Source organism: Neophocaena asiaeorientalis, unplaced genomic scaffold (assembly GCF_003031525.2).
Source record: "Neophocaena asiaeorientalis asiaeorientalis breed wild unplaced genomic scaffold, Neophocaena_asiaeorientalis_V1.1 scaffold176, whole genome shotgun sequence".
Classification (NCBI taxonomy): Eukaryota; Metazoa; Chordata; class Mammalia; order Artiodactyla; family Phocoenidae; genus Neophocaena; species Neophocaena asiaeorientalis.
Window position 1 is genome coordinate 1,586,246 of NW_020175788.1, and position 25,155 is coordinate 1,611,400.

The window sequence follows — 25,155 nt, forward strand, 5'->3', positions numbered from 1 at the left end:
CAGGAGCCTGTGCTCCGCAGCGGGAGAGGCCACAGCGGTGAGAGGCCCGCGTACCAAAAAAAAAAAAAAAAGAAAAAAAAAAAATTGGTGAACTTGTTACAGCACCACATGACACAGAAAGAAAGGTTTGGAATTTGTCTTAATGATCTTCTTGGCCTATTTTTATGGGGTGGCACCTTTTTCAGCACAGTTACTTAGTTTAGATTCTGTTTATTTTTTTCCCCTTATGGTCTTTAAATAAGACACTGGAAATGCCACGCCACCCTCAGAGAGGCAGCCTCTTCCACCAGAAATGTCAGAGGAATGTTCACTGATCCCCACACTCCGTATCTAAGCCGCCCTCAGATCCTGCCATCTTCTTTTCTTCATCTCATTCTCCTCCTCCAGACGCCCCAATTTCCCCTTAGCTGAAGTTCTTTTCATTTCATTCATGTGTTCATTCATTCAGAAAAATGCACTGAACGTTAACACTGTACCCAGCTCTGTCAAAGGTGACAGCAACACTGCAACAAACACCGTCAGGCCAGTGGAGGAGATGGCCACGGAACGGACAGTGTATAGGTGACTATAACATATAGATGACCATAACATATATAGCATATAGGTGACTATAATATATGTATCATATAGGTGACTGTAATATGTATAATATTTAGGTGACTGTAATACACATAACATACAGGTGACTATAATATATATAACCTATAGGTGACTATAATATATATAACAGATGACTGTAATATATATAACAGGTGACTGTAATATATATAATATATAGGTGACTATAACATATATACCATATAGGTGCCTACAGTATATATATATATATATATATATTATATAGGTAAGTGTAATATATATAATATATAATGGGGTAATATATAATGGTATAATGTGCTAATGTAGAGATGGTACAAAACCCTATGGGAGTTCCAAGTACCAAGTGAACAGTTCTGCCCGGGGGTCCAGATCATCACAGAAGACTCGATGTTTGAGCTGAGCCCAAAGAGATTATAGAATTCAGCCAGGAGAAGGGACAGGAGAAATTCCAAGCCAGGGAACATCTCCAGCATGCCTCCAGGTTAATAAGTGCTTTAAGTATCATTCTGCCGTCTTTACCCATCACTTTGACCACATCATCCATCCATTTATTATTTCTTCATTCCACAAATATTTATTTGCAGCAGAAACTCCTCCAGGTACTGCGGATACAGCAGAGAACACGGAGCTCGCATTGTAGCCTGCCCTCCCCCACCCAGATACATCAGGCCTCTCACTCCACTCTCTACTAAGCTCTGTACCCGGCCGTGCTCATCTTTTTCTTCAGCTGCCCTGTATCCCAAGCTCACTTCTTCATGGTACTTCCCTGATCCCAAACGATCCGGTTATGCATGGTCTCACCTTGCTTATTTAGCTGTTTAATTTGTTTTTTAATCACCCACTGTTTCTCCTAATGCTCAAATCTCCCTCATTTGACAATGTTTTCTCTTTAAAACCATAAACACCTCAAGATTAATGATCACGTTGGACTTGGTGTGTATGGGACTAAATAAGGCATCAGTGCTGGAAATACACATTCAATTTGATGAAATAATAGATGTCTTCTTTCTGAAGACTTTCAAAATATAAAGAATCTCTAGAATGAGTCTCAAAAGCAGTAGAGGAAAGGCGTGCTGTCTTTGGAATCATCTAAACTTGGGCTTGAGTTCCTACCGTACAACTGACTCACCATGTGGTCTGGAGCGATTACTTACCCTTTGTGAGCCTCATCTGTCATCATTTGATAACTGAGGGTATTGGGATCCAGCTTGCTGAGCTGCTATAATAGCAATGATATGTGTGTCCAGTTCCTGGCACATAATAGGTGATCAATAACTAGTAGCTCTTTGCAGATGACACTCAAATCTGTAAGAAGCTCTGGAAGAAAAAGATCAGGTAGGAGAGGAGAAGAAAATTCCAGGCTGGTGGAATGAAATTTATCTAGAAGTTGCAGTTACCTCTACTGTACCTACCGTTCATTCTTCTGAACAATGAGCAGGTTGCTAGCCCAGGGAAGCCCGACTGCCCTCTGCGTAGGTTCTGCCTGTGATGACTCACGTGGGGGGCTCGCACCTGTAGGAGCAGAGCCCTCGATATGGAGAACTTCAAAACCGAAGTGAACATCGCCCCCGGAGCCAAGGTGCAGTTTGAACTTCATTACCAGGAAGTGAAGTGGAGGAAGCTGGGGTCCTACGAGCACAGGCTCCACCTGCAGCCAGGACGACTGGCCAAGCACCTGGAGGTGAGCCCATCCCTCTACGGCTCTGTCCCTCATCTGTGCTTTCTGCCTGTCCCCACTCTTTGTGGTGTTCCATGCCACTCGACACTGCAGGTCAGGGTGGCGTGCAGAAAGGATTCTGGGTTTGGAGTCAACCAGGCCACTTCCTTGCAGATTTCAATGCCAGCTCATCTCCTTATTAGCTGTGTCAGTTTCCTGTGGCCTATTGGAACAAATGACCACACGCTGGGTGGCTGAAACAACAGAAATGTCTTCTCACACAGTTCTAGAGGATGGAAGTCTGAAATCAACTTGTTGGCAGGGCTACGTGCCTAAAGGCTGCCAGGGAGAGTCTATTCTTGCTTCTCCTGGTATCTGGAAGCTGCTGGCATTCCTTGACTTGTGGCCACATCACTCTAATCTCTGCCCCCCTGGTCATGTCACCAGGGTGTGACCTGTTCTGAGTGTCTTCTGAGTGTCTCGAGTCTCCCTCTGCCTTGCTCTCGTAAGAACACTTGTCGTTGGCTTTAGGGCCCATTGGGTAGTACAGGATGATCTCATCTCAAGATCCTTTATTGCATCTTCAAAGACCCCTTTTCCAAATCAGATAGTAGTCACAGCTTTCAGGGATTTGATGTAGACATGTCTTGGGGGGGAGCTCCATTTAACCCACTACACTGACCTTCCACATGGGACAAGCTATCCTGAGCCTCAATTTTCTCACCTGTGAAAAGGGTACTACAACGTTCTTAGACTCCTTGGTTACAAGTGAGATGAGCTTATGGAATTAGGTGGCAAATGATAGCAGCTCAGTGGAGGCTGAGGTAGTCGTCTTCATCTGCTCCACGTTCCCCGCATTGCACTCCAACTCCCTTCACCTCGAGAGCAGTGCCTGCGGCAGGGCATTGGCTACCAATTTGAACTCACCTCTGCTGTAATCTTCACCTCTTGCCGTGAGAACTGAGCTGCTCTTTTCTTGGCTCGAATCTTATTGACATCACATGACCACTTGTGTAAGAGGCAGAGCAGAACTGGAAGAAACCCAGGGAAGTGCACAGTTCGACCTGCTCTCCATTTGACACATAGGAAGGTGAAGCAGACAGGTTGTAATTTGCCCATTGATGTAGAAGATTCAAGGGGATGAATGAATGGATCATGGTAAAATTCTCATTCCAGTCTTATTTCTAAATAAGAATAGAATGGGGATTTCCCTGGTGGTCCAACGGTTAAGACTCTGTGCTCCCAATGCAGGGGGCCCAGGTTCGATCCCTGGTCAGGAAACTAGATCCCACATGCCACAACTAAAAGATCCCACATGCTGCAACTAAGACCTGGTGCAGCCAAATAAATAAATATTTTTTTTAAATAAATAAGAATGGAATGGAATAGAGTAGACGAAGGGGAATTAAATCCCAGAGAAATGAAGCAATAGAAGGGGAATACTAGGTTGCCCAAAAGGTCTTCAGCCTACATGGTGAGATGCATTGTGTCACACAGAATTTAAAGAACTTGCAGAAGTGATGCTGGAGCCATGCTGGGTCATCTTTGGGAAATCCTGAAGATGAGAAGAACAGCAGAGGACTTAGTAAGTGTACTTCTTGCTCAATCTTGAAATATTTTAATGCTTTGAGTAATTTCTTTCCCACCTCTAGGTAGATGTGTGGATTATTGAACCTCAGGGAATGAGATTTCTTCATGTTCCGGACACGTTTGATGGGCATTTTGATGGAGTTCCCGTCGTATCTAAAGGACACCAGAAGGTACCACAAGCATTGATGTTACAGAGTCTAAGTGGCCACTTAGACTTTGCTCCTGGGTTCTGCTCTCCTCCTCTTCTCTGGGGGATAGAAAAGCCCAGGTGCTGAGCTGAGGGAACTATATGAAGGAACAGTGACTCCTGAGCAAAGTCTAGGGTCTCCCACAGGATATACAGAATAATATTACGGATTGTTTCGTTGCATTTTGACCAGAGTCTGTTCCTTTTGGAGGTCCTGTCCCATTTCCCCCAGGTAATTTCACTTTAGCAGTAGCTAAAAGACAGTTTTCACAGGGACTTGAAAACCACTGGTCCAGTGGTTAAGACTCTGCGCTTCCACTGCAGGGGTGCGGGTTTGATCCCTGGTTGGGGAACTAAGATCCTGCATGCTGCGTGGTGCAGCCAAAAAAAGACAGTTTTCACATAATACACAGTGGATTTTCATTAATCACAGCAAGAAATACTCAGGCTAATTCTCTCTGCCTTAATGGCCAATAGTAACCACCTTTGGAGGGATCGAAGTCCTGTAAGAATCTTTCACCAGCTCTTTCTAGAGCTGGTAGCTGTTTTTTCCATGGGGGGAAAGGGAGGAATTCTTTGAATCTCTTATAAAGGACTGAAACCAGGCCAGCAGCACCGCAGGCTGTTAGACGCCCCCCTCACATGCTTTGGCACCATCCCTTGCATCAACAACGGGACCACCGATGCTGCCCGGATGCAGAATGGCCCTGGACCTCCACCTGTGTGCACGAGAAGGTGCAGCTGTCAACTCCTCACCTGGAGGTGGGGGGGGCGAGACCAGGCTGTGACACTACTGTTCTTTCCAGGCACACATCACCTTCAAGCCCACGGTAGCACAACAAAGAAAATGTTCCAACTGCTCTGAGACTGCGGTAGACGGTGAGCTCGTGGTGATGTATGATGTGAACAGAGAGGAGAAAGTCGGTGAGCTTCAGGTGGGTGAAAACAGACTCTGGGAGAGTGGCCCCGCCAAAGCCAAAGAACTGGTTTTTGTTGAATAACGCCCCCTTCCCCCCACCCACGAATAAACCTCTTTGGCCTCTGGGTAGTTCCCAGCTGCCCAGATGAGTGTCAAGGCTGCAGACAAGGGACTAAAAGCATATTTCTCTAAGTGTCGCCGAGCATTTTATGTCAAGATAACTGAATAAAGGTCATTGGGCCTCATGCCTTTGTCCCAGGAAGGTACGTCTAGGCCTCGAATGAAGAACCATAGGAAGTCACAAAATGGGAATTTTCGATAACCTTCCAAGGCCCTTTGCAATGAGATGATCAAAGAAAGCACAGAGATTATGTTCCCTGTGAGATTTCTTGAGCATTTCCCTTTCCTCTTTTGTCACGTCTTAGATGTGTGTGCATATTTCCCTGTGCTAAAGTAATGAGGCCTTAGTAGCCAAGAGCCTGTGCTTCTCTCCAGGGATGGGGGGTGTGTCGGGAAGTGTCCACAGCTACACACCTGACAGCTGGACACTGTAATGTCCTGGGGGAAGCAACCAAAGGGCAGTGGAAAGAGAATGAGGTGAGCCAGTCTTTAGCACCTACAAGAGAAGATGGGGTGGGGGGGGGGAATCAGGAATCCAGCCCCTCCCATTAACTTCTAGAACAACCCAGACTCCCCAGGGTGCACATCAAGGTCCTTCATGGTCTGCCCGGTGGGTTCTCTGCCCTAACTCCTTGAATTCATCGTGCTGAACCACTTATGGAGCCCTAATTGTGCCGAGGGCCGCACTATCTGGAAGTCTCTTCCCCGGCCTGGCCCCCACCCCCCAGCTCAGTCCAACCCCGACGCTGGCAGCCTAACTGCAAACTCATGAACCCACGTTCAAGTCCAGCGTAGATGCCCTTTCCCTGGGGAAGACGCCCTTGCCTGACTTAGATGCACCGCCACTGGGGGTGTTCTTGGAGCATTTTATTTTTCCTGATCACGGACTTAACAACCTGTGCTGCAAATTGCCTCTTTATTTGTCTGGGTCCTTCATCGCCCGCGAGCCTCAGGAGAGCAGGGACTCTTCCTGATTCACTGTCGGTGAGCAGGGTGCCTGGGACGGAGGCTCTCGATGAAGACTGGGTGGGGTGGAAGGAGTGGAGGGAAATAGCCTAGGAGGTGAACTGCTGAGAAGGCTCAGACCTTTGCAGGGAAGGACAGAGTGGGAGCAGAAAGGAGAAAGGAGAAGCAGGGGGACACCAAGCCTCTGTTCTCTCCTGTCCCCTGTGAGCACCCCTCTCCTCTCTCAGTCCCCAGACCCTCGTCTTCCTACATTCCAAACATTGCTAATAGTTTGGCTCACAAATGTGTTCTGGTTTCCCAGGTATTTAATGGATATTTTGTCCACTTCTTTGCTCCTGAGAACATGGACCCAATTCCCAAAAACATCCTCTTTGTCATCGACGTTAGTGGCTCAATGTGGGGAATAAAAATGAAACAGGTAAGTACCCCTGGTGGGCAATGGTACCTGGGGCTCCCTACCTTTTCTGGTCCTCTCCTGATGATGCAATTGTTCAAGTCCCCTTCCCACAGGGCTTGTCTCAGCTCAGGCTGTTGACAAAGTCACACAGACTGGGTGGCTTCTGAACAGCAGAAATTTATTCAAAACTCACCTTTTTGAAAACTTTCGTGTCAGTATAACCTCTTCTCACTCTGCTCACTCTTCTGCGTCATATTCTTTTGGTTCTTCTGCATATAACACTTTAATACCTTGCCATTGTTCATGAATAACTTTGACACCACTATATGCATTTATTTTCTAATTATGCTGTAATTCCTTGAGGGTGGCCATCCTGTCTCACATCTTCCAGTTCAGAGTTCAACATAGGCTTATTCAGTGTTAATGGTATAGATGCAATTCTAAACAAACAAGGAAATGTCTTATTTTATTCATCAATCTATCCATTCAGCCAATTTGAACCACCAACTAACCATTCATTCATTCAACAACCATTTCTGACCACCCAAGTGTTCACTACTGTTCTAGGATCCAAAAGACAGAAAAGACATGGCCCTGCCCACTGTGCTTCTACCCCAGTACCCAGGTCTCAACAGTGGTGTTTTTGACAGTTTGGGCTGGCTGATCCTTTGTTGTGGGGACCACGCTATACGTTGTAGGATGTTTAGCAGCATCCCTGGCCGCTATCCACTAGATGCCAATGACACCCACCCTTCCAGTCATGACAATCGAAAATGTCTTCAGACGTTGTCAAATATCCCCTGGGGAGAAAATTACCCTCAGTTGAGAACCACTGCTCTAATACAAGAGTTTTTTCACCCCTCCCTCCCTCCCTCCCTTCCTTCCTTCCTTCCTTCCCTCATTTAACAAGTATTTATTAAGCACCCACTATGTGTCGGGCGCTTAGTTCATCACCGAAGTCTGAGATGACTATTACACACCCAAGCGAACATGTTAAGCAGGCTGTTGGCTCTACAGATCTGGTGCTCAGAGGTGAGATATTAAGATAGACACTTTGGAGCCACCAGTATGCAGAAGGTATTCACAGCCATGAGACCAGGTGAGAACGCCAAGGAGTAAGTGTAGATAAGAGAAGAAAACCAAGAGTCAAACTTACACTATTCCAATAATTAGAATAATCTGGGGAGAAGACGAGGAACCAGCAAAGAAGAAAAAGTAGCCAACGAAAGAAGAAGAAAACCAAGAGTGTCCAAGGCTCTGGAAGAAGACAAGGAAGTTATATTAGGAGAGAGATGTGACCAGTTGGTCCAAATGCTGCTCAGATTGAGTCTGATAAGATGAGAATAGTCCACCGGATTTCACTGCAACCTTGACGAGCAACGTTTCAGTGGAGGGATGATGGTGAAAACCTGAATGGAATGTATTTCAGAAGAAGATTTGGAGACAGTATGTTTAGACAGTTCTTTCAAGGAATTTTATTGCAAAGGGAAGCTGAGAAATGGGTACATTATGAGGTTTTTTAAGGAATGAGAAATGATAGCATGTTACTCTGTTTATGGAAATGTACCAACAGAGGGAAATTCAAGATGCAGGAGAGGCAAACGGCAGTTGCTAGAGCCATGTCCTTCAGTAGACGAGAGAGAATGCCATCTAGGTCACATGTGGATGGATTTGCATTAGGCGGAAATACAACTACCGGTTCTTCTACATTACCAGGCAGGAAGGAAAAGTTTATGGGTACAAGTACTGGCAGGTGGGATTTTATGGTGGTGGGAGTTGTGGGAGTTTTCTTCTGATTGCTTGCATTTCTCAGTGAAGTAGGAATCCAGGTCATCAGCTGAGACAGGAGAGGGGGGTGTTGGTGGTTTGAAGGGGAAGGAGACAGGAAGCAATAATTACGTGGTAGTGGATGAGAAGGCTGAGTAGATGCACTTGAGAAATACATTTGATTCTCAGACACCACAAAGGGGCCACCTGAGGCTCATAATCCTTAACTTAAAGTCAAGCTAGTGAGACTGGTCATGCATGACAAAATAAGACAGTAAAAGTTTAAGTATCAAAATACAGACAATACATGTTCAGAATACAGGAGAGGTAGATCTGTGTTGACTCAAGTGGATTTATATGGTTTTCTGGAAAAATTACAGCTTGAGCCACTACTTGAAAGATGACTAGGATGAATTCTTGGTCTTCCTCATTTCATCTTAGGCTTAGAGCTTATGTATTAAGACCCTTCTCTATTCTCTCTCAAAACAGACAGTGGAAGCGATGAAGACCATATTGGATGATCTACGCGCTGAAGACCATTTCTCCATGGTTGATTTCAACCACAATGTTCGAACCTGGAGAAACGATTTAGTCTCAGCTACTAAAACACAGATTGCAGATGCCAAGAATTACATTCACAAAATCCAGCCCAGTGGAGGTAAGTAGGTTTAGCCCACAGCCCAGTGAGAAACTCCCATAGGATTCAAATCTTGGTTCACTTAAGAAATATGATTTCCTACCCCAGTGGTCTTTGCCCAGTCTGCAGTGGTCTGCTTTAAATAATACATTTATTATTAAACAATGAATACTATGGTCATGGTGAAAGCATAATCCATACCCCATCCCACACACGTTTTTAACCATTCCATCCTCAGAAAATGGTGTCAGTAAGTGATACTATCCTTCTTATGACTCGCATAGCAAGAGGAAGACAAATACCATATAATATCACTAAGATATGACACAAATGAACTTATCTATGAAACAGAAACAGACTCACAGACATAGAGAACAAGCTTGTGGTTACCAAGGGTGACAGGGACGTGGGGGAGAGATGGACTGGGAGTTTAGGATTAGCAGATGCAAACTAGTATATACAGGATGGATAAACAACACGGGCCTACTGTATAGCACAGGGAACTATATTCAATATCCTGAGATAAACCATCATGGAAAAGAATATGAAAAAGGAACGTATATATATGTATAACTGAATCACTTTGCTGTAAAGCAGAAATTAACACAACATTGTAAATCAACTAAACTTCAATTTAAAAAAAAAGAAAAAAATCACATATCATAACACATAATTGTTTACAGGACAGTGTCCAAGTATGTCAGCAAGGCTGAATTAGGTAACTTCAGTTTGGTGGTTAACAAAATGACTGGTGCTTTGAAAGGGTTAATTCATCTCTAAGGGAACCATTGACTACAAAGTGAATATTTTATTCCACTGGGGGATCTGGACCAGCCTGGTCAAAATTTAGAAGGCAATCGAATGATTTGGGTACTGAATAAACTATACATGAGTCATCACCAAACAGATGAACCTGAACCCAAGACGTGATTGTTTCTGTGGAAAGTAAGAGTATGTAACAGAACAGCACATTCTACGGCTTTCACAGGGACGAATATCAACGAAGCACTGCTGCGGGCCATCTTTATTTTGAATGAAGCCAATAACTTGGGACTGTTGGACCCCAACGCGGTCTCGCTGATCATTTTGGTGTCTGACGGCGATCCGACAGTAGGCGAGTATCATTTACATTTTTAGTGATAAATATTTTTACTCTTGTTGCTTGGGAGCGTGATTTGCTCAAAATGGGAACTCAGATGCATTTGCCTGAGTGTCTAAGCCATTTTAAAGCCGTGCTTCCTGAAAGAAGGGTTCTTTTGACCCTGAAGCATTCACTCCACTTAAAGCAGTCCCTGGACGTTTGGGGGGAGGACGCTCTTGAATGCCTCAGTTTCACCTCCTCAGCGTGGGGAAACTTGAATTTGAGTCACATGCTGTGAGGATTGCTGATACATACTAGTGCGGTGTGTTTATTTCCTCAGCGTAAGGTGTGCGAGGTGGTGTGTGGAGAGTGTGTGTTGAGGATGTATCCTCTGAGTCTGCAGTGACCTGTTCTCCCACTGTTCTCCAAATTTCCCCCATGTACTCACTGCACCTGGACAGGTTACTTCTCTCTGATGCATCCTGTGTGTTTTCTTATCCACACAACGGCTCGCCATCTCCCTGCTTCTATTACATACACTGTTATTTTCATTTGCTTCATTTGCGTCTTTACACGGACAAGCACCAGTGAGAGTGAATGCTAGATTGCGCTGCAGTCCGTCTTGTAGACAAGGATGTACCTAACTGTGCCTGACACAGCTCAGTGGAAGGAGAACCAGTGATGCGATCCTGACAAGGTACCAGAGTTCTAGAAAGATGGAGAGCAAGGCAGAATGGCAGTTGTTGTGTATTTGTTGTAGATTCAGTGCTTGGATCAGATGACTTTTAAAATTCAATTTTAGAATAAAATCTTAAGGAAATAAGCTTAAAAAATTGTCAGTTTCTTACTCCTGACCCTCAACCATCCAGTTCCTGTCCCGGGAGACAGTCACTGGTTACCAGTTTCTTGTGTGTGTTTCCAGAGATATTCTATGTGTATCTGTATATACATATACACACAAATATGTGAAAATATATACACACACGTACATACATGTATACAGATGCATTCTGCATACGCTGACCTTCACCTTGTTTTTCTCCCCTTTAAAAATGTGCCTTTGAGATCATTCAATATAAACACATAAAGAGTTGCCATGTTCTTTTTTATAACTGCATAGTATTTCAGTTTGAATATACCATAATTTAACCCATCTCCTTTATCTGTGTACATTTAAGTTTCTAATGTGTTGCTATTCCCAATTACGTTGCTATATACCACTGTCCGTCCTTCATTTAAACATGTATGAGGGCATCTCTAGGGGACATTCCTAGAAGTTGAGTGACGGAGTCAAAGCATAGGTGCATTTTGAATTGGGAGAAATTTTGCTAAACTGCCCTCCATGCGTTTTCCTAAATCTTGATAGCATTGGCTTCTCACTCCTTTCCTTCCTGTCATCATCCTTAGGGGAATTGAAATTGTCAAAAATTCAGAAAAACGTGAAGCAGAACATACGAGAAAACATCTCCTTGTTCAGTTTGGGGATAGGATTTGATGTTGACTATGATTTTTTGAAGAGACTCTCCAACGAAAACCGTGGGATCGCGCAAAGGATTTATGGAAACCAGGACACTTCTGCCCAGCTCAAGGTAACTTTTTTTTCTGTTCTTTTTCACTTAAAATCATTCAACTAGCAATATCTGATGCCTAAGATGGCTGAATTTAAGTAAAAATTGTCATTATGTCAGTTATATTAGGTCACAAGAATCGGGGAAGTGTTCTATTCCTTTCTCATGCACCCCACCCCCACTTGTACACCTGCAGTAACAGTGAGATGAGAGGCGGTAAGGTGATGGATACCAAGTTCCCTACTCCCTGAACAGGTCTTGGGAGACACATCACAGCTTCTTGTGTCTCTCCAGTCCCGCTAAGCCATCGGTCCTCCTAATCGTCATGGGCACTGTTCTCCCTTTAAAGTACATTGGCATCTTGGAAATCAACTTCTATAATGCAACACAAGTCAAACTATAGCCTGTACATTTCCTTAAATATAAAGGATATCAATTACTTGTTTATTTTGACTAAATGGGCAAGAAAAAATGAAGGAGAAGAAGAATATACTTTACTCCACCCTCTGTCAGTACCATAGCAGGCACCATATTTAAACCTGGGGACAGGTAAGAGACAGGTTCTAATTTGGGGATATCCACCCAGCTGACTTATTAGGAGAGTCCATGAGCTTTTCATGCTCGTCATAACAGAAAGAAAATATGCTGGGCTCTTAAATCAAGAGTAATATTCTTAACAAAGTCTTGATCGTCTCTGTTTCAGTTCATTGAATAACTATGAGAATTTTCCATAGCTTTCCACAGAGATCCTGGGAGAATAAATTGAGCGATGTCTGCTAAGCACTTGAAGAATCTCAGAGAAAAATGCTTTAGATCTATAAAGTGATATGAAAATAATGATTTCTCTGTTTTTTTTCTATGAATTGTAGAAATTCTACAACCAGGTCTCGACTCCCTTGCTCCGGAATGTTCAGTTCAACTATCCCCAAACACCAGTAACAGATGTCACTCAAAACAGTTTCCATAACTATTTTGGAGGCTCAGAGATCGTGGTGGCAGGAAAAGTTGACCCTGATAAATTGGAGCAGTTACAGGGTATTATCACTGCAACTTCGGTACTTCTACTTATCTGTTTATTCTAAAAATACTAATTGTCCCCTTAGTATACAAGAGACATCTTGTATATTAACAGGCTGATACTCTGAATTCCAAGAATCGTGTGGGTATAATAAAAGCAAAAAGCGAAAGGGAAGGCCTGAGAATATCTGTGCCATCTTCCCAACTATTGTGTAAATCCTGACCTTTTCCATCCCAAACTCTAGAGGTTGGCACTTACTTCCTCTCGTGTATTCTTTTGGGTTATTTTGCATTCCCCTTCCAGTTGCCTGCTACCCTGATTCACTCACAGTAGATCCTTTGGAAAATGTGAATTGATTAACTACAATTCTGCCCCACTGGTGTCTTTCAACTGAACCTTCCACTGTCCAGGCTAATGCAGAGTTAGTCTTGGAAACCCTGGCCGAGATGGATGGCTTGGAGGATTTTCTATCCAAAGACAAGCATGCAGATCCTGATTTCACCAAGAAATTGTGGGCCTATCTGACTATCAACCAACTTCTGGCTGAACGGTAAGAAGACCGTACACCACAGGGATTTGCAAAAGCAAAACACTTGCCTTGGATACTTGACATAATAGACCAAAAAAAAGAGTTTGGAACCAAGAAGGGCAGCAAATTATTACAGGGTTTGGAGTTTTCATTTCCACTGGTTTCAGGCAGTTTTAACTCAAGCTGGGTTCACTCTTTTTTCTCTTTTCTTGACATATAACATGCATACAATAAAGCATGTGAAGTTCATTCATTTTAAATGTACAGTTTAATGAATTTTTATGCACATCACCCACGTAATCAGCACCCTATCCAGACACGGAACAGTTCTTCCATTTCTGAAGTCTCCTTCATTCTCCTTTCCACTCAACACCCACCTCCCACCTCGAGTAGAAATCACTCTTTTGACATCTGTCACTATCAATTAGTTTTGTCTATGATGAAATTTCATATAATGATACAAACTGTATTTTTTGTTTCTGGCTTCTTTCACTCAATGTGATGCCCGTGAGATTCATCCATATCATTGCTATGGGTATCGGGAATTCATTTGCATTTACTCCTGAAAATAGATTATTGTCCAAAGAGAAATTTATGATTATGCAATTCTGATATCATGTAAGTAAGGGCTTCCTATAGGTACCTATTTCATCTCTGCCTTCTCAGCTGACTGGTATTTAAATGCTCCAATATAAAAACTATATTTCTAGAGTAATGTATGGTTCTTTGATCACGTGTATCAGAATTACAGGGGGGTGTTTGGATAAGAAAATTACTGTTCCCCAGCCCGCCTCCACCTATTCGATCAGATTCTTAGGAAGAGGGAGCAGGGTGGTGTGAATGGGGCTAGAAAAAATGAAATACAGCTGTATAACGGTGCTCAGAGAGAAAATCCTTAATGTCAGTAAGATTCTAAAACAGACACAAGTTTGTAAGCTGTGGCTTTAAAGTAAGTGAGAACTGTCCCTGCATCTTTACAGAGGCAACTGGGTGCATGTAAAGGTACATAGCAAATTGCTGCAGACGTTAAATATTGATTTTTAAAAAACAATCCCTGTAAAGTGGGTCAGCGGTTGCCAGGGAGCGGTGGGTGGAAAGGATGAACAGGCAGAGCACAGGGGATGTTTTAGGGAGGTGAAACTACTCTGTATGACACTATAATGACGGATACCTGTCATTATACATTTGTCCAAACCCATAGCATGTACAACACAAAAGTGAACCCTGGGTGATGATGACGTGTAGATGTAGATGTATCGATTGTAACAGATGTACCACTTCTAGTGGGAGATGTTGATAATGGGGGAGGTTGTCGGGTGGGGAAGGGGCAGGGAGTATACGGAAAAGCTCTACTTTCTGCTCAGTTTTGCTGTGAACCTAAAACTGCTCTCAAAAATAACTTATTTAGACTTGTTTCCAAGGGGGAGGGGGAAGGTCCTACTGTATAGCACAGGGAACTATATTCAGTATCCTGGGATAAACCATAATGAAAAGAATATAAAAAAGAATATATATATATATATACATATACATGACTGAAGCACTTTGCTGTACAGTGGTAATTAACACACAGAACACTGTAAATCAACTATACTTCAGTTAAGAAAAATAATAATCTGTTTAAAAATTCCTTAGGACTGCATGGATAGACAAAATACTAAGCTTCATGAAGCCAGTTAATTCTGTTTTACCTCATGGTCCCCAGGGTCCCAGTTGGACCCAGAAGTGGTGGAGTTAAATCTAGTGATGCTGTCCAATGTCTCTGTTTCCTGAGTACAGGAGCCTGGCTCCTACAGCTGCTGTGAAAAGGAAAATTACAAAAACAATCCTGCAGATGTCTCTGGATCACCATATAGTGACCCCCCTCACAGCCTTGGTGATTGAGAATGATGCCGGGGATGAACGCATGCTGGCAGACTCCCCTCCACAAGACCATTCTTGTTGTTCAGGTGAGTCTGCCTACCTGGTGGAGAAATTTTTCATAAGATGTTATGGAAAAACCCAAACGAACTTTTTGGCCAACCTGATATTTTTTTATAAGCCTAAGTCCTGATAAGCCTTGTTGACATAGATAAAAGTAAACAGGAATGGAAAGAACTTGGTTACAGCAGTGGCAGTCACTTATCTGAACTTCTTTGAAGTCATATACAAAACTCATATAGAATCTAGTACTCAAAAAAGTATTTTAATGGTCTATCAGATGACATGTCAGGCTCTTCTCCAATCCTGTTGAAAGCAAAGAATTGAAAACTGTCTCACTTACAAATAGATTTGTTTCCTAGACATTGGAGTTATTCCATTTTGGGGCACTACACCGCTTTTCAAATGGACACTTAATTCCTGGGAGGTTTTTGGTGAGGCAGGCAGGAAAAAGGTGTGCCTTCCATTTCTAAACTAGGAGAAAGGGTTTTCTTGGGAAAAATATATATGGAAGCTAAGAAGCTCAAAATTGCCCTAAAAGCTATTCACGATCTCTGTGTTTCGTGGAATGTCCCAGGGTACACCCAAGGGCACGTGTGCCCACATTTAGAAGAGCTTGGTTTACTCATCTCTTCCTTCCTCCCTTTCTTAGGGACTGGTCCTGTTATAACAATCTTGAGAATGACCAGCATTCACTGGAGGGATCGTTTTCTGCATTTTTAATTCTGTCCAAGTGAGATGCCAACTTTATGACAGTGGTCCAGGCTTCAGGAAACTCTTACTTCTGACTTCCAGTTACAATAACCTGGAGCCTCACAGCTACATTTATGCAGGGAGAAACTCACGCTAGATGACCTGGCATTTATAGGTGATTTTATATCCCCTGAATAAAATGCCTAGGTGAACTGGCATTTTTTTCTCAGAGACAAGGAGCTGACTGCATATCAGAAAGCCAAATGAATTTTTTTTTTTTTTTTTTTTTTTGCGGTACGCGGGCCTCTCACTGTTGTGGCCTGTCCCGTTGCGGAGCACAGGCTCCGGACGCGCAGGCTCAGTGGCCGTGGCTCACGGGCCCAGCCGCTCCGCGGCATGTGGGATCTTCCCAGACCGGGGCACAAACCCGTATCCCCTGCATCGGCAGGCAGACTCTCAACCACTGCGCCACCAGGGAAGCCCCCAAATGAATTTTTTGCAACCAGTAGGGGATATTGGTTGGTTGGGAAACTAAATCGTTCAGATTGATTGTTTTGTTTTCTTTTCTTTTTTATTGAAGTATAGTTGATTTACAATATGGTGTTAGTTTCAGGTGTACAGCAAAATGATTCCATTATATATATATATGTATTTTCAGATTATTTTCCATTATAGGTTATTATAAGATATTGAATATCGTGTTATACAGTAAATCCTTATTGCTTTCTGATTGTCATTTGGTGAGTAGATAGGAATAGTCCAAGAAGATGCCATCCAGAGTCTGGCTGGACCTCATCTCCCCAGTTTATGGTGAAGGCACAAGGTCCTTCCCCAACCTCCGAGGGCTGGTTCCTCCTACTACAGACCCTAGCCCAGGACCCAGACTCTGCAGAGAAGCCTACAGCAGGCCCTCACAGCATGATGACAGATGGAGCTGGAAGATAGAGAACTCAGGAATAAAAATAATGGGAGAAAACCTTAGCTGAAAACCTCTGGGGTCTGTCTGCATAAAACAGATTCTTGATATTGTAAGCAATGTCCATGGAAAAGTAAACCTGGAAACTAATGGATACAGTTTTTTCTATGCAGGTGCCCTCTATTATGGCAACAGAGTTGCTCCAAATTCATTCCCACCTTGGGTGAACCCTTCACCGACACCAATGGTCCCAATGCCCGCGGTTGGTGCTCCAGTGCTTGAGACAACCCCTCCTCCACACGTGATGAGAGGTAAGGGAACTTCCACAATGCTTCCACATCCCAGATCTCAATTGGACCATAATGCCATGGAGCATTGGTATACGTTTAAAAAATCCTGGTAAAACTGGAAGCCTTCTATAGGCATCGTTGCCTTCCATGGAAAGAAGATGGCCCCATGTATTAGTCAGCTTGGGCCACAAAATACCATAGACTGGGTGGTCTAAGCAACAGAAGTTTATTTCTCCCAGTTCTGGAGGCTGGGAAGTCCAAGATCAAGGTGCCAGCAAGGTACATTTCATTTTCTTCGTTTGTAGGGAGCACCTGTCTTCCTGTGTGTTCACATGGCCCCTTTGTGTATGCACTGGAGAGAGAGATAGAGGGCAGGCTCTCCAGTGTCTCTTTTATAAGGGCACAAATCCCATCATAAGGGTCCCACCCTCATGACCTTGTCTAACCTTCATCAGCTCCCAAGGCCCCACCTCTAAACACCATCATGTTGGTGGTTACAGCTTCAACATATGAATTGGGGGGGGGGGGACAACACATTCCATAGCACCCCATTTCCAACTGTACAAGGCAAACCCTCTGGGATGGAAGAGATGCACCTCTCGTGTGGGGAGGGCCAATGTGTGTCAATGGAAAGGACATCTTCTTTGGAGATTGTTCATGACACTCATTTGAACTTAAGTTACTTAACATTTCTGCACTTCACTTCCTTCATTTTGAAAACAGGCATCATGATACTTGCGTAGCTGTAAGTACGTATCATGCTGTAAGCTACTTACACAGCTGTCGATTAAATGTGTAACCATCTTTCAGAGCTGGCATGTTAGAGTCACTCAATAAATAGGTGTTTTGTTTGTTTTTGGCCGCACCATGCAGCATGTGGGACCTTAGCTCCCCCGACCAGGGATCAGACCTGTGCCCCCTCCAGTGAAATCACAGAGTCTTAACCACTGGGCCACCAGGAAAGTCCCTAAATAGGTGTTATTATCAATTTTATAATCAAAAATACTTGAATGTTGTTTCCTATATAACTGCATTATCATACATTATTTTGTGAGGTTGTTTGTTAATTTGCTTACTTGATTTTAATCAACAGCATATTTGAAAATCCTAGTTTTGCTCAGCATTTAAAAATCTTTCTACCAGTGGTTTCAGTGGCAGGCATGGGTAGCAGATGCAATCGTGTGAAAGCCAGGAAAATGAATTTCCTCACGAGGGTCCTGGCAGCTGCAGCTGGCTTCCTTGTGCAGATTCTTTCTTTGCCTTCTGTTCGTCAACCTCTGCAGGGTCTTATTTCTCAACCAGAGAGAGGGGCTGCCTGGGGGAAATAGGAAACTATCTTCTCTCCTGTTCCTGGTCTGCACTATGCCTTTCAGTGAAAGGGATTTCCACTGCCTACCCATTGGCTGGTCCCATGTAGAAACCTTGTGTCCCTTTTCTGCCTTTTACTTAGGAGTAAATTTCAACATTCAAAGAAGGAGCACATCCCTCTCCCTCTTGGAAGGTCCAAAGTACCAGCTTAACTCGGGTGGTTTGCAGTTTAAATATCAGAGTAGCTTCTGGTGTAGCTTCTTAGAAATGTGCTGCTTTTCTAGTCTGCTTGGAATGTAAGACCCTTCTATCCAGAAATCCTCAGAACTGATTTCTCAGGACTGTACACCTGCCACTCACCTGACATAGAATTATAACAGAGAGAACACAGCGAGGACTTTGGGTATTTATGATATCTTTAAATATCTTTAATAAGTATCTTGATATTTTAAAACATCCCACCTCTACGACTTAGCTCTGAAATTGTTATTTGGGGGCCCAAAGTGATCTTCTTCTTCACCCTTTCATTGGTGGTGATGCTTCAGACAGAGGACCCTCCACTCCCCTCCCACATCACCTCCAACTATGGAGCTTTGGTGAAGGGCTCTGCATGTGACTCTCAGAAGTGACAGCCTCATAAAGTGGCACATGAGGAGGGAATCAGCCATTTTTACTATGTGTTTCCAACAAGTGGCTTCTGAGAGCAAGATCTGATTGCAGTGACAAGTTCATGAGTCACTTAAACTGTTCCTTTGCAAAATAAAACTTTCATAGAAACATGTAGAGCCCGAGCCAATTTCTTTTGAAGTGTTCTTCTCAGTAAGAATGCAGTGCTTGCTCCGAGTTTCTTGTCTCTGCTGTATGAGGCAACCAAAAAGGACAAGGTCTTGAGAATCAGACAGTTCTGGGGTCAAACTCTGCCCCCATGACCTTGGCCTGGACACTGAAACATCTACAGGTCTCAGCCCACCTTCAAAATGGGGATGATAATAACCTGCAAGGTGGTTCTAAAGTAGGTTCCTGGTTCCTAGGAGAAGCTCGGTAAATGCTGGCTAGTCTTACACCCATTAACCCCAGGTCCTCAATCTCCCTCCAACCTGATCAGAATGGAAGGCTGCACAGACTAACTTCAGTATGATCTTCTGTTTCTGGTAGACGTCTATCCACTCACTACGGCAGTACTGATTCGCTGCTGCTCACCAGTTCTGATGGATGGGATTTAGGTTCATCAAAATGGCAAAACCCATCATTATCTTTAATAAAAGCAATTTCCTTCAAGCCAAGTGATCTCAAAACACCCTATTTGTGTAGAGGAAAGAAGAGGCTATCATAATACGATGATTTTTTTGATGAAAAAAACAAAGAGCTGGGAACCTTTGTTGAGTGTTTTAATAATGCCCTCTCATGCCCAGCTCCTACACTAAATCAATTAACCAAGTATTTATTGACTACAGAGCATGACCTTGGTGGTGTGAGGGGTGCAAAGAAGTACAAGATTTTGTTCCAGTTCTGGATGAGTTTATCCTCCATTTCAAGTTCCCAAACACACACTTGAAGGAGCATATCAGGATGGTTAGGAGAATAGGCATGTAATCAAATGGCGTGGCTTTGCGTCATAACTCTGCCACTTATTAACGCTGTGATGTGACCTCGGGCAGGTCACCTGTCCTCTGCAGGACTGCGGTGAGAATTAGTTAATATTTGCAAAGAGCTTTGTGATAGCATCTAGAAAACAGCAACCTCTCAGACATTTGTTAAAGCACGGTAAGGAACAATTTATTCATGATGGGTGTAGGGACCACTGCATTGGGGTATTGCAGTGCAGGAGGGAGATTAGACTCAACTCTGAACACACCATGGGAAAGTGGGAATTTACAGACAAAAACCAGGCTGAGGTCAGTAAACGGAATATTACTAAGAGGAAACATCAGTGGAAAGGGGGGGTTCTGGTTAAACTAACCTAACAGGATTCTTGCTGAAGGCAGGCCAGGTAATCAGACCTCACTTGAGGTTGGTGGGGGGAGGAGGGACCTGAAGAGATATCAAGGGTGATCAGATTTGGAGGGTGGGGGATTCTAGCCAAACCTACTTAGTAGGATTTTTGCTAAAATTAGACAATGCCGAGAGGAACGTGGAAGTCCAAAAGTTGAGGTCAAACTTGAAGAGTTCAGGGAAGCCTGAGTAGAGTTAGTCCCAGGAGAGAGTCTTTGTCACTCCTTCATTAAATTGTTTCTCTCTTGAAGGTAAAGACCATGACTTATTTATAGCTACACCAAGCGTTGCATAATTCAGAGTTTTGCACATGGTTTGGTTTTTTTCTTACCAAATATTTGTTGAATGGGTAAACAAACAAACAAAAAAGATCAGCCAGAATAATGGTGTCTAGTAACAAAGGAGTACTTTCTTGGGAATAGCTTGATCCTTCATTGCTCTTGGAATTGATCAATATTAATCTGTATGCCAAAAGGTAATATTATGTCTTTTTTATTTTTATGCACTGTGTATGACTACTTAAAAATACAGGTATTTTACCTATCTATACACACAGTCACTGTATATACGCATACATAGTGCATTTGTAGTATATACTATACATATAGTGTGTATGCTTGTGTTTCTTATTCCTAATGTCTTTCTTTTCATTTTTTTCTCTCTAGCCTAGAATATATGTGACAGCTACAAAACGAGTATACATTATATTTGTAAGATAACCTAGAACTCTGACGGCAGCTCCATGAGGAAGGGACAGCGCTTGGACCACTGGGTCCCTGGTGCCTAGAACAGTACCTAGCATATAGTAGGAGCACAATAAACATTTGTTGTTGTGAAATTAAAGATGTTCAGGAATAAAATACTGTTCAAATTAATCTTCCTTTCTATGATTTTGTTTGTTTTCATTTTCTTTGTATATTTTCCAGTTGAAAATGACCCACACTTCGTCATCTACCTACCAAAAAGCCAAAAGAATATTTGTTTCAATATTGACTCAGAACCTGGAAAAATCCTCAACCTTGTTTCTGATCCAGAATTAGGTAAAATAAAAAGATATTATATTAGAATTAGACTACTAGATCATGGTCATTCTTCACTGTCACTACCTGGGATTTCTTTCTTTCCTACCTTAATAAAATCTTATATATATATATATATAATAAAATCTTATATATATATAAGTGAGATATGAATTATAAATATATTCCTAACTATTTGAACTATTCTAGATAAAATACTCTGAGTATGAACTAGCAGAACTTGTGATATGATTAATTTAAACCATAATAAAATAGTTATAAAATGAGAATTATAGAGGAAAAAAATATTATGTAAATCCTGAAGCTAAATAAAAAAATAATTTTCCCATTCTGTCAAGTTTTATAAATTTGAATTATGGTGCCCACATGTGCAAAAAAAAAGAAAGAAAGAAAGAAAGAAAAAGAGCGCACAAGAGAGAAAAAAACATTTTTTTTCCTTGCAGGGATTTTGGTCAATGGACAGCTCATCGGTGCCAAGAAGCCCAAGAATGAAAAACTAAGCACCTATTTTGGGAAACTGGGATTTTATTTCCAACGTGAGGACATGAAAATAGAAATCAGCACTGAGACCATCTCCCTGAGCGGGGGCTCTCGAACATCTGTCTTGTCCTGGTCCGACACGGCCCACGTCCTTAACCAGAGGCAAGTACAGTTACATCCGAATTAGGGCGTATCCTTGACACGTGACTACATCAACAAATCCAGACATGCGTGACACAAACATAAAACTCAAAATCGTCATTTTAAATGTGAAGAAGTCAAGGTTCAGAAAAAATTTTGTTACTTCCTGCCCTGCTCCTGGCAGTAGAGTCTATGTGTTTTGGTCACAGTGTGTCTCAGTGCTAGCCTGGCGCCTGGCATACAGTAAGCACTCAATAAGTACATGTTGGACGTGTGAATGAATCCATCAACTGAAATCCAGCCCAGTGTGTCAGAGTGCTCAGAAACACTATGATTTTGTCCTACGAGTAATATCTTCCCATTAGTATCTGTTCATTGTTGATACGGAAACGTATACATTGACAGAATTTCAGCGCTGGGAGATAAATCAACGTTCTGTGGCCAAAATGTCGTAAAGCTCTTAGAAAACTGGGGGGATTGTACGGGGCAGAGTGAAGTCATATTAGGGGTGGGAGAGGAATGACATTCTAAAACGAGTCTGTTCTGGAATCGTTAACTCCTTTTTGACTTCCCACCAGGGTGCTTGTCTCGGTGAAGAAAGAGAAAACTGTGACTATCACCCTGGATAAAGAGATGTCCTTCTCTGTTTTACTTCATCGCGTTTGGAAGAAGCATCCGATCAATGTCGACTTTTTGGGGATCTACATCCCCCCCACAAACAAGTTTTCTCTTAATGTACACGGGTTGATAGGTAAAGTGTCCGTGGACCGTCTGACAGGTTTGGGACTGACCACCCTAGGTCTCGAGCAACTTTGGCTCAAGGTTAGAACATTTGGTTAGAATGTGGGAAAGTGACAGGTATGGACTCAATGGTTCAGGGAGGACCCACACCCTGGTCTTAATTTATGAAGGTGCCTGAGTGACACACAAAGAGGTCAGTGTCATTGACAGAGTGTAACATTTACCGTTGCTCGCGGTTTCCATAGAAACATGAGACACAGCTCACCATGCAAGGCCACGGGGAGGCCAGGTTTGGGTCAGGAACCAGAACCAGAAGCAGGAGCAGGAGATAGGTCCAGGCCAGAGCCTTTACTGGGGTTTCTGTGGCAAAGACAGGACAGAGCAGGGTAGTTTGGGGTTGGCTGGCTTAATAATTTCAGTGGGCACTGGGCTACAGGTGGTCTTTCCTTGCCTGGCACCTGGCCCTGGAATGATTCCTTCTGGGGCTCCCAGGCCAGAGACAGGAGGCCGGCTCTGGCTTGGTTCATTTGCAGATCCCCGCCATGCTCCCGGCTGAGACCTTTGCTCTCTTCCAGAATTGGCTTTCCCAGGGAGGGGCAGTCTCTCCCCAGCCAGACGGAGTTTTTAAGATGTCAAAACATCATAATATACAGAGAATAAAAAACAAGATTCCTACAACCCAACACAGCAGTGCAGGGCGACTCGTAATGCTATAGCTGGGACTATTTGCTGCTCCAGACAAAGTTGTCCAGGGCTGGGATTTCATCACATACTGGGCAAATTAAGAGAAGGGATGGATACAGTGTAAGTTTTATGCTGAAGATTTTTTTCTCACTGAAGAGAAGCGAACTGGTTTAGGAAGTCTGTGATAACAAGCAGGGCGTCCAGGTCAACCTTCCCTACTTTTTAATTTTATTTTTTATTTTTATTTTTTTTTTGCGGTACGCGGGCCTCTCACTGTTGTGGTCTCTCCCGTTGCGCAGCACAGGCTCCAGACGCGCAGGCTCAGCGGCCGTGGCTCACGGGCTCAGCCGCTCTGCGGCATGTGGGATCTTCCCGGACCGGCGCACGAACCTGTGTCCCCTGCATCGGCAGGCGGACTCTCAACCACTGTGCCATCAGGGAAGCCCCCCTACTTTTTAAAGAACAGTGGCGATTTAAGCATACTGTATAGTGTCACAAACCAAACGTGTTTCTAGATTTGAGCTGTACTCTCAGGTGCTGACCTTTACCCCCACCATCAGAGTGTTCGATTTTACTTGGGGTCCAGTTGATCAGACTCATATGTCAAATGACATATGAGTGAGCAGAATGGATTTGCCCTCAGGAAGAACCCATCCCCATCTGCATCCTTTTCCTCTCAGTACATCTGTCTACCCCAGAAAGTCTAGATGGGGGAACCAAAATGCAGCTTGGATCACATGACCAGCCTGTCCTTTTGTCTTCCCTTGAGTTACATGTAAATAAACGTCTGGGCTTTGTTTCATAGGCCAGTTCATGTATGAGCCAAAGATACATATCTTCAATGAGCGACCAGGAAAGGACCCTGAGAAGCCAGAGGCAAACATGGACGTGAAGGGACAAAAGCTGATTGTCACCAGGTATGTCTCGGATGCATATACTACGGGAACAAAAAGGGCTCCTGTTAGGATTGGACTCACGGCCACGTAGAAGAACAAGAAAAGCCATTTCAAGCTTTACCTGTGTCACACTGAACAGTTCACGAGGAAGAGACACATACATGGCATTGGCATAAGGGCACTGCACGGAGTCCATCCGAAATGCAAAAAATGACCAGGTACATAAGTATGTACCATCAAATGCCAAGATTAATTAATGTACTCTTCTCACCTTCGTACGTTAGATGCCATACGGCCACAAGCTGGATAATTGAAAAAGCAGATCAAAGGAAGAAATCATAAAAATACCTACTCGCCTTAGTGCTAGCGAAAGAATGTGTAGATTTTTACTTAAGCCTAGAGCTTTCTTTTTGAGTACTTATCCACTGAATGCACGTTTGTGTTTGAATCTACTGAATACATCTTGGTGTAGCTTTTCTTACACAAACCGTATCCGTAGGCTTCATTTTGAAGTGAGAACATAGATACCTGTAAAGCACCCTGAGTTTAAACTTTTTACACGTCTTTTTCATTTTTCCCAGTCTTTACGGTTGTCTCACCCAGGCCTAATTTGGTATCATATTAAAGAATTCGGGGCCTTTTTAGAGTTTTTACAAAGCAGCCAACTTTGCTCGATGAGAAATGACTCTTTTGGCACACGAATGTCATTGGCTTCCATGTACTTCATTAAACCATAAAATTACAACAATTAAGCCATAAAATTACAATAATCATTAAGCCATAAAATTACAACAGTAAAATAAAGTTACCACAGAAATAGATTTGTGAACTGAAACTGGACTCTTAGTGAGTATACTTCTCAACTAGTATGGGTTTACCAGAGATCAGTGAGTTACCACTGGGCGTCAGTAAGCGTGTTTCATAGAAGCAACGCTGAGCACAGTTGATCACAGTAATAACAAGTTATCTGAGGTTGGTAAACACACATCTACTCTACGCTAATGACCAAAGGTAAAGG

The 25,155-nt window shown here is 43.1% G+C and overlaps 1 protein-coding gene across 1 annotated transcript in view; it reads left to right on the forward strand.

Moving 5' to 3' along the window:
- Nucleotides 1–25,155, forward strand: part of ITIH2 (inter-alpha-trypsin inhibitor heavy chain 2) — a 37,572-nt gene that overhangs the window by 11,249 nt on the left and 1,168 nt on the right. Inside the window, exons 6-20 of the mRNA XM_024732319.1 lie at nt 2,119–2,281; nt 3,910–4,017; nt 4,841–4,969; nt 6,341–6,457; nt 8,693–8,861; nt 9,829–9,954; nt 11,329–11,510; nt 12,359–12,544; nt 12,918–13,057; nt 14,816–14,985; nt 16,739–16,876; nt 21,082–21,195; nt 21,639–21,837; nt 22,395–22,567; nt 24,047–24,158. Coding sequence (XP_024588087.1) covers nt 2,119–2,281; nt 3,910–4,017; nt 4,841–4,969; nt 6,341–6,457; nt 8,693–8,861; nt 9,829–9,954; nt 11,329–11,510; nt 12,359–12,544; nt 12,918–13,057; nt 14,816–14,985; nt 16,739–16,876; nt 21,082–21,195; nt 21,639–21,837; nt 22,395–22,567; nt 24,047–24,158 — 2,226 coding nt within the window. The remainder of the gene's footprint in view (nt 1–2,118; nt 2,282–3,909; nt 4,018–4,840; nt 4,970–6,340; nt 6,458–8,692; nt 8,862–9,828; nt 9,955–11,328; nt 11,511–12,358; nt 12,545–12,917; nt 13,058–14,815; nt 14,986–16,738; nt 16,877–21,081; nt 21,196–21,638; nt 21,838–22,394; nt 22,568–24,046; nt 24,159–25,155) is intronic.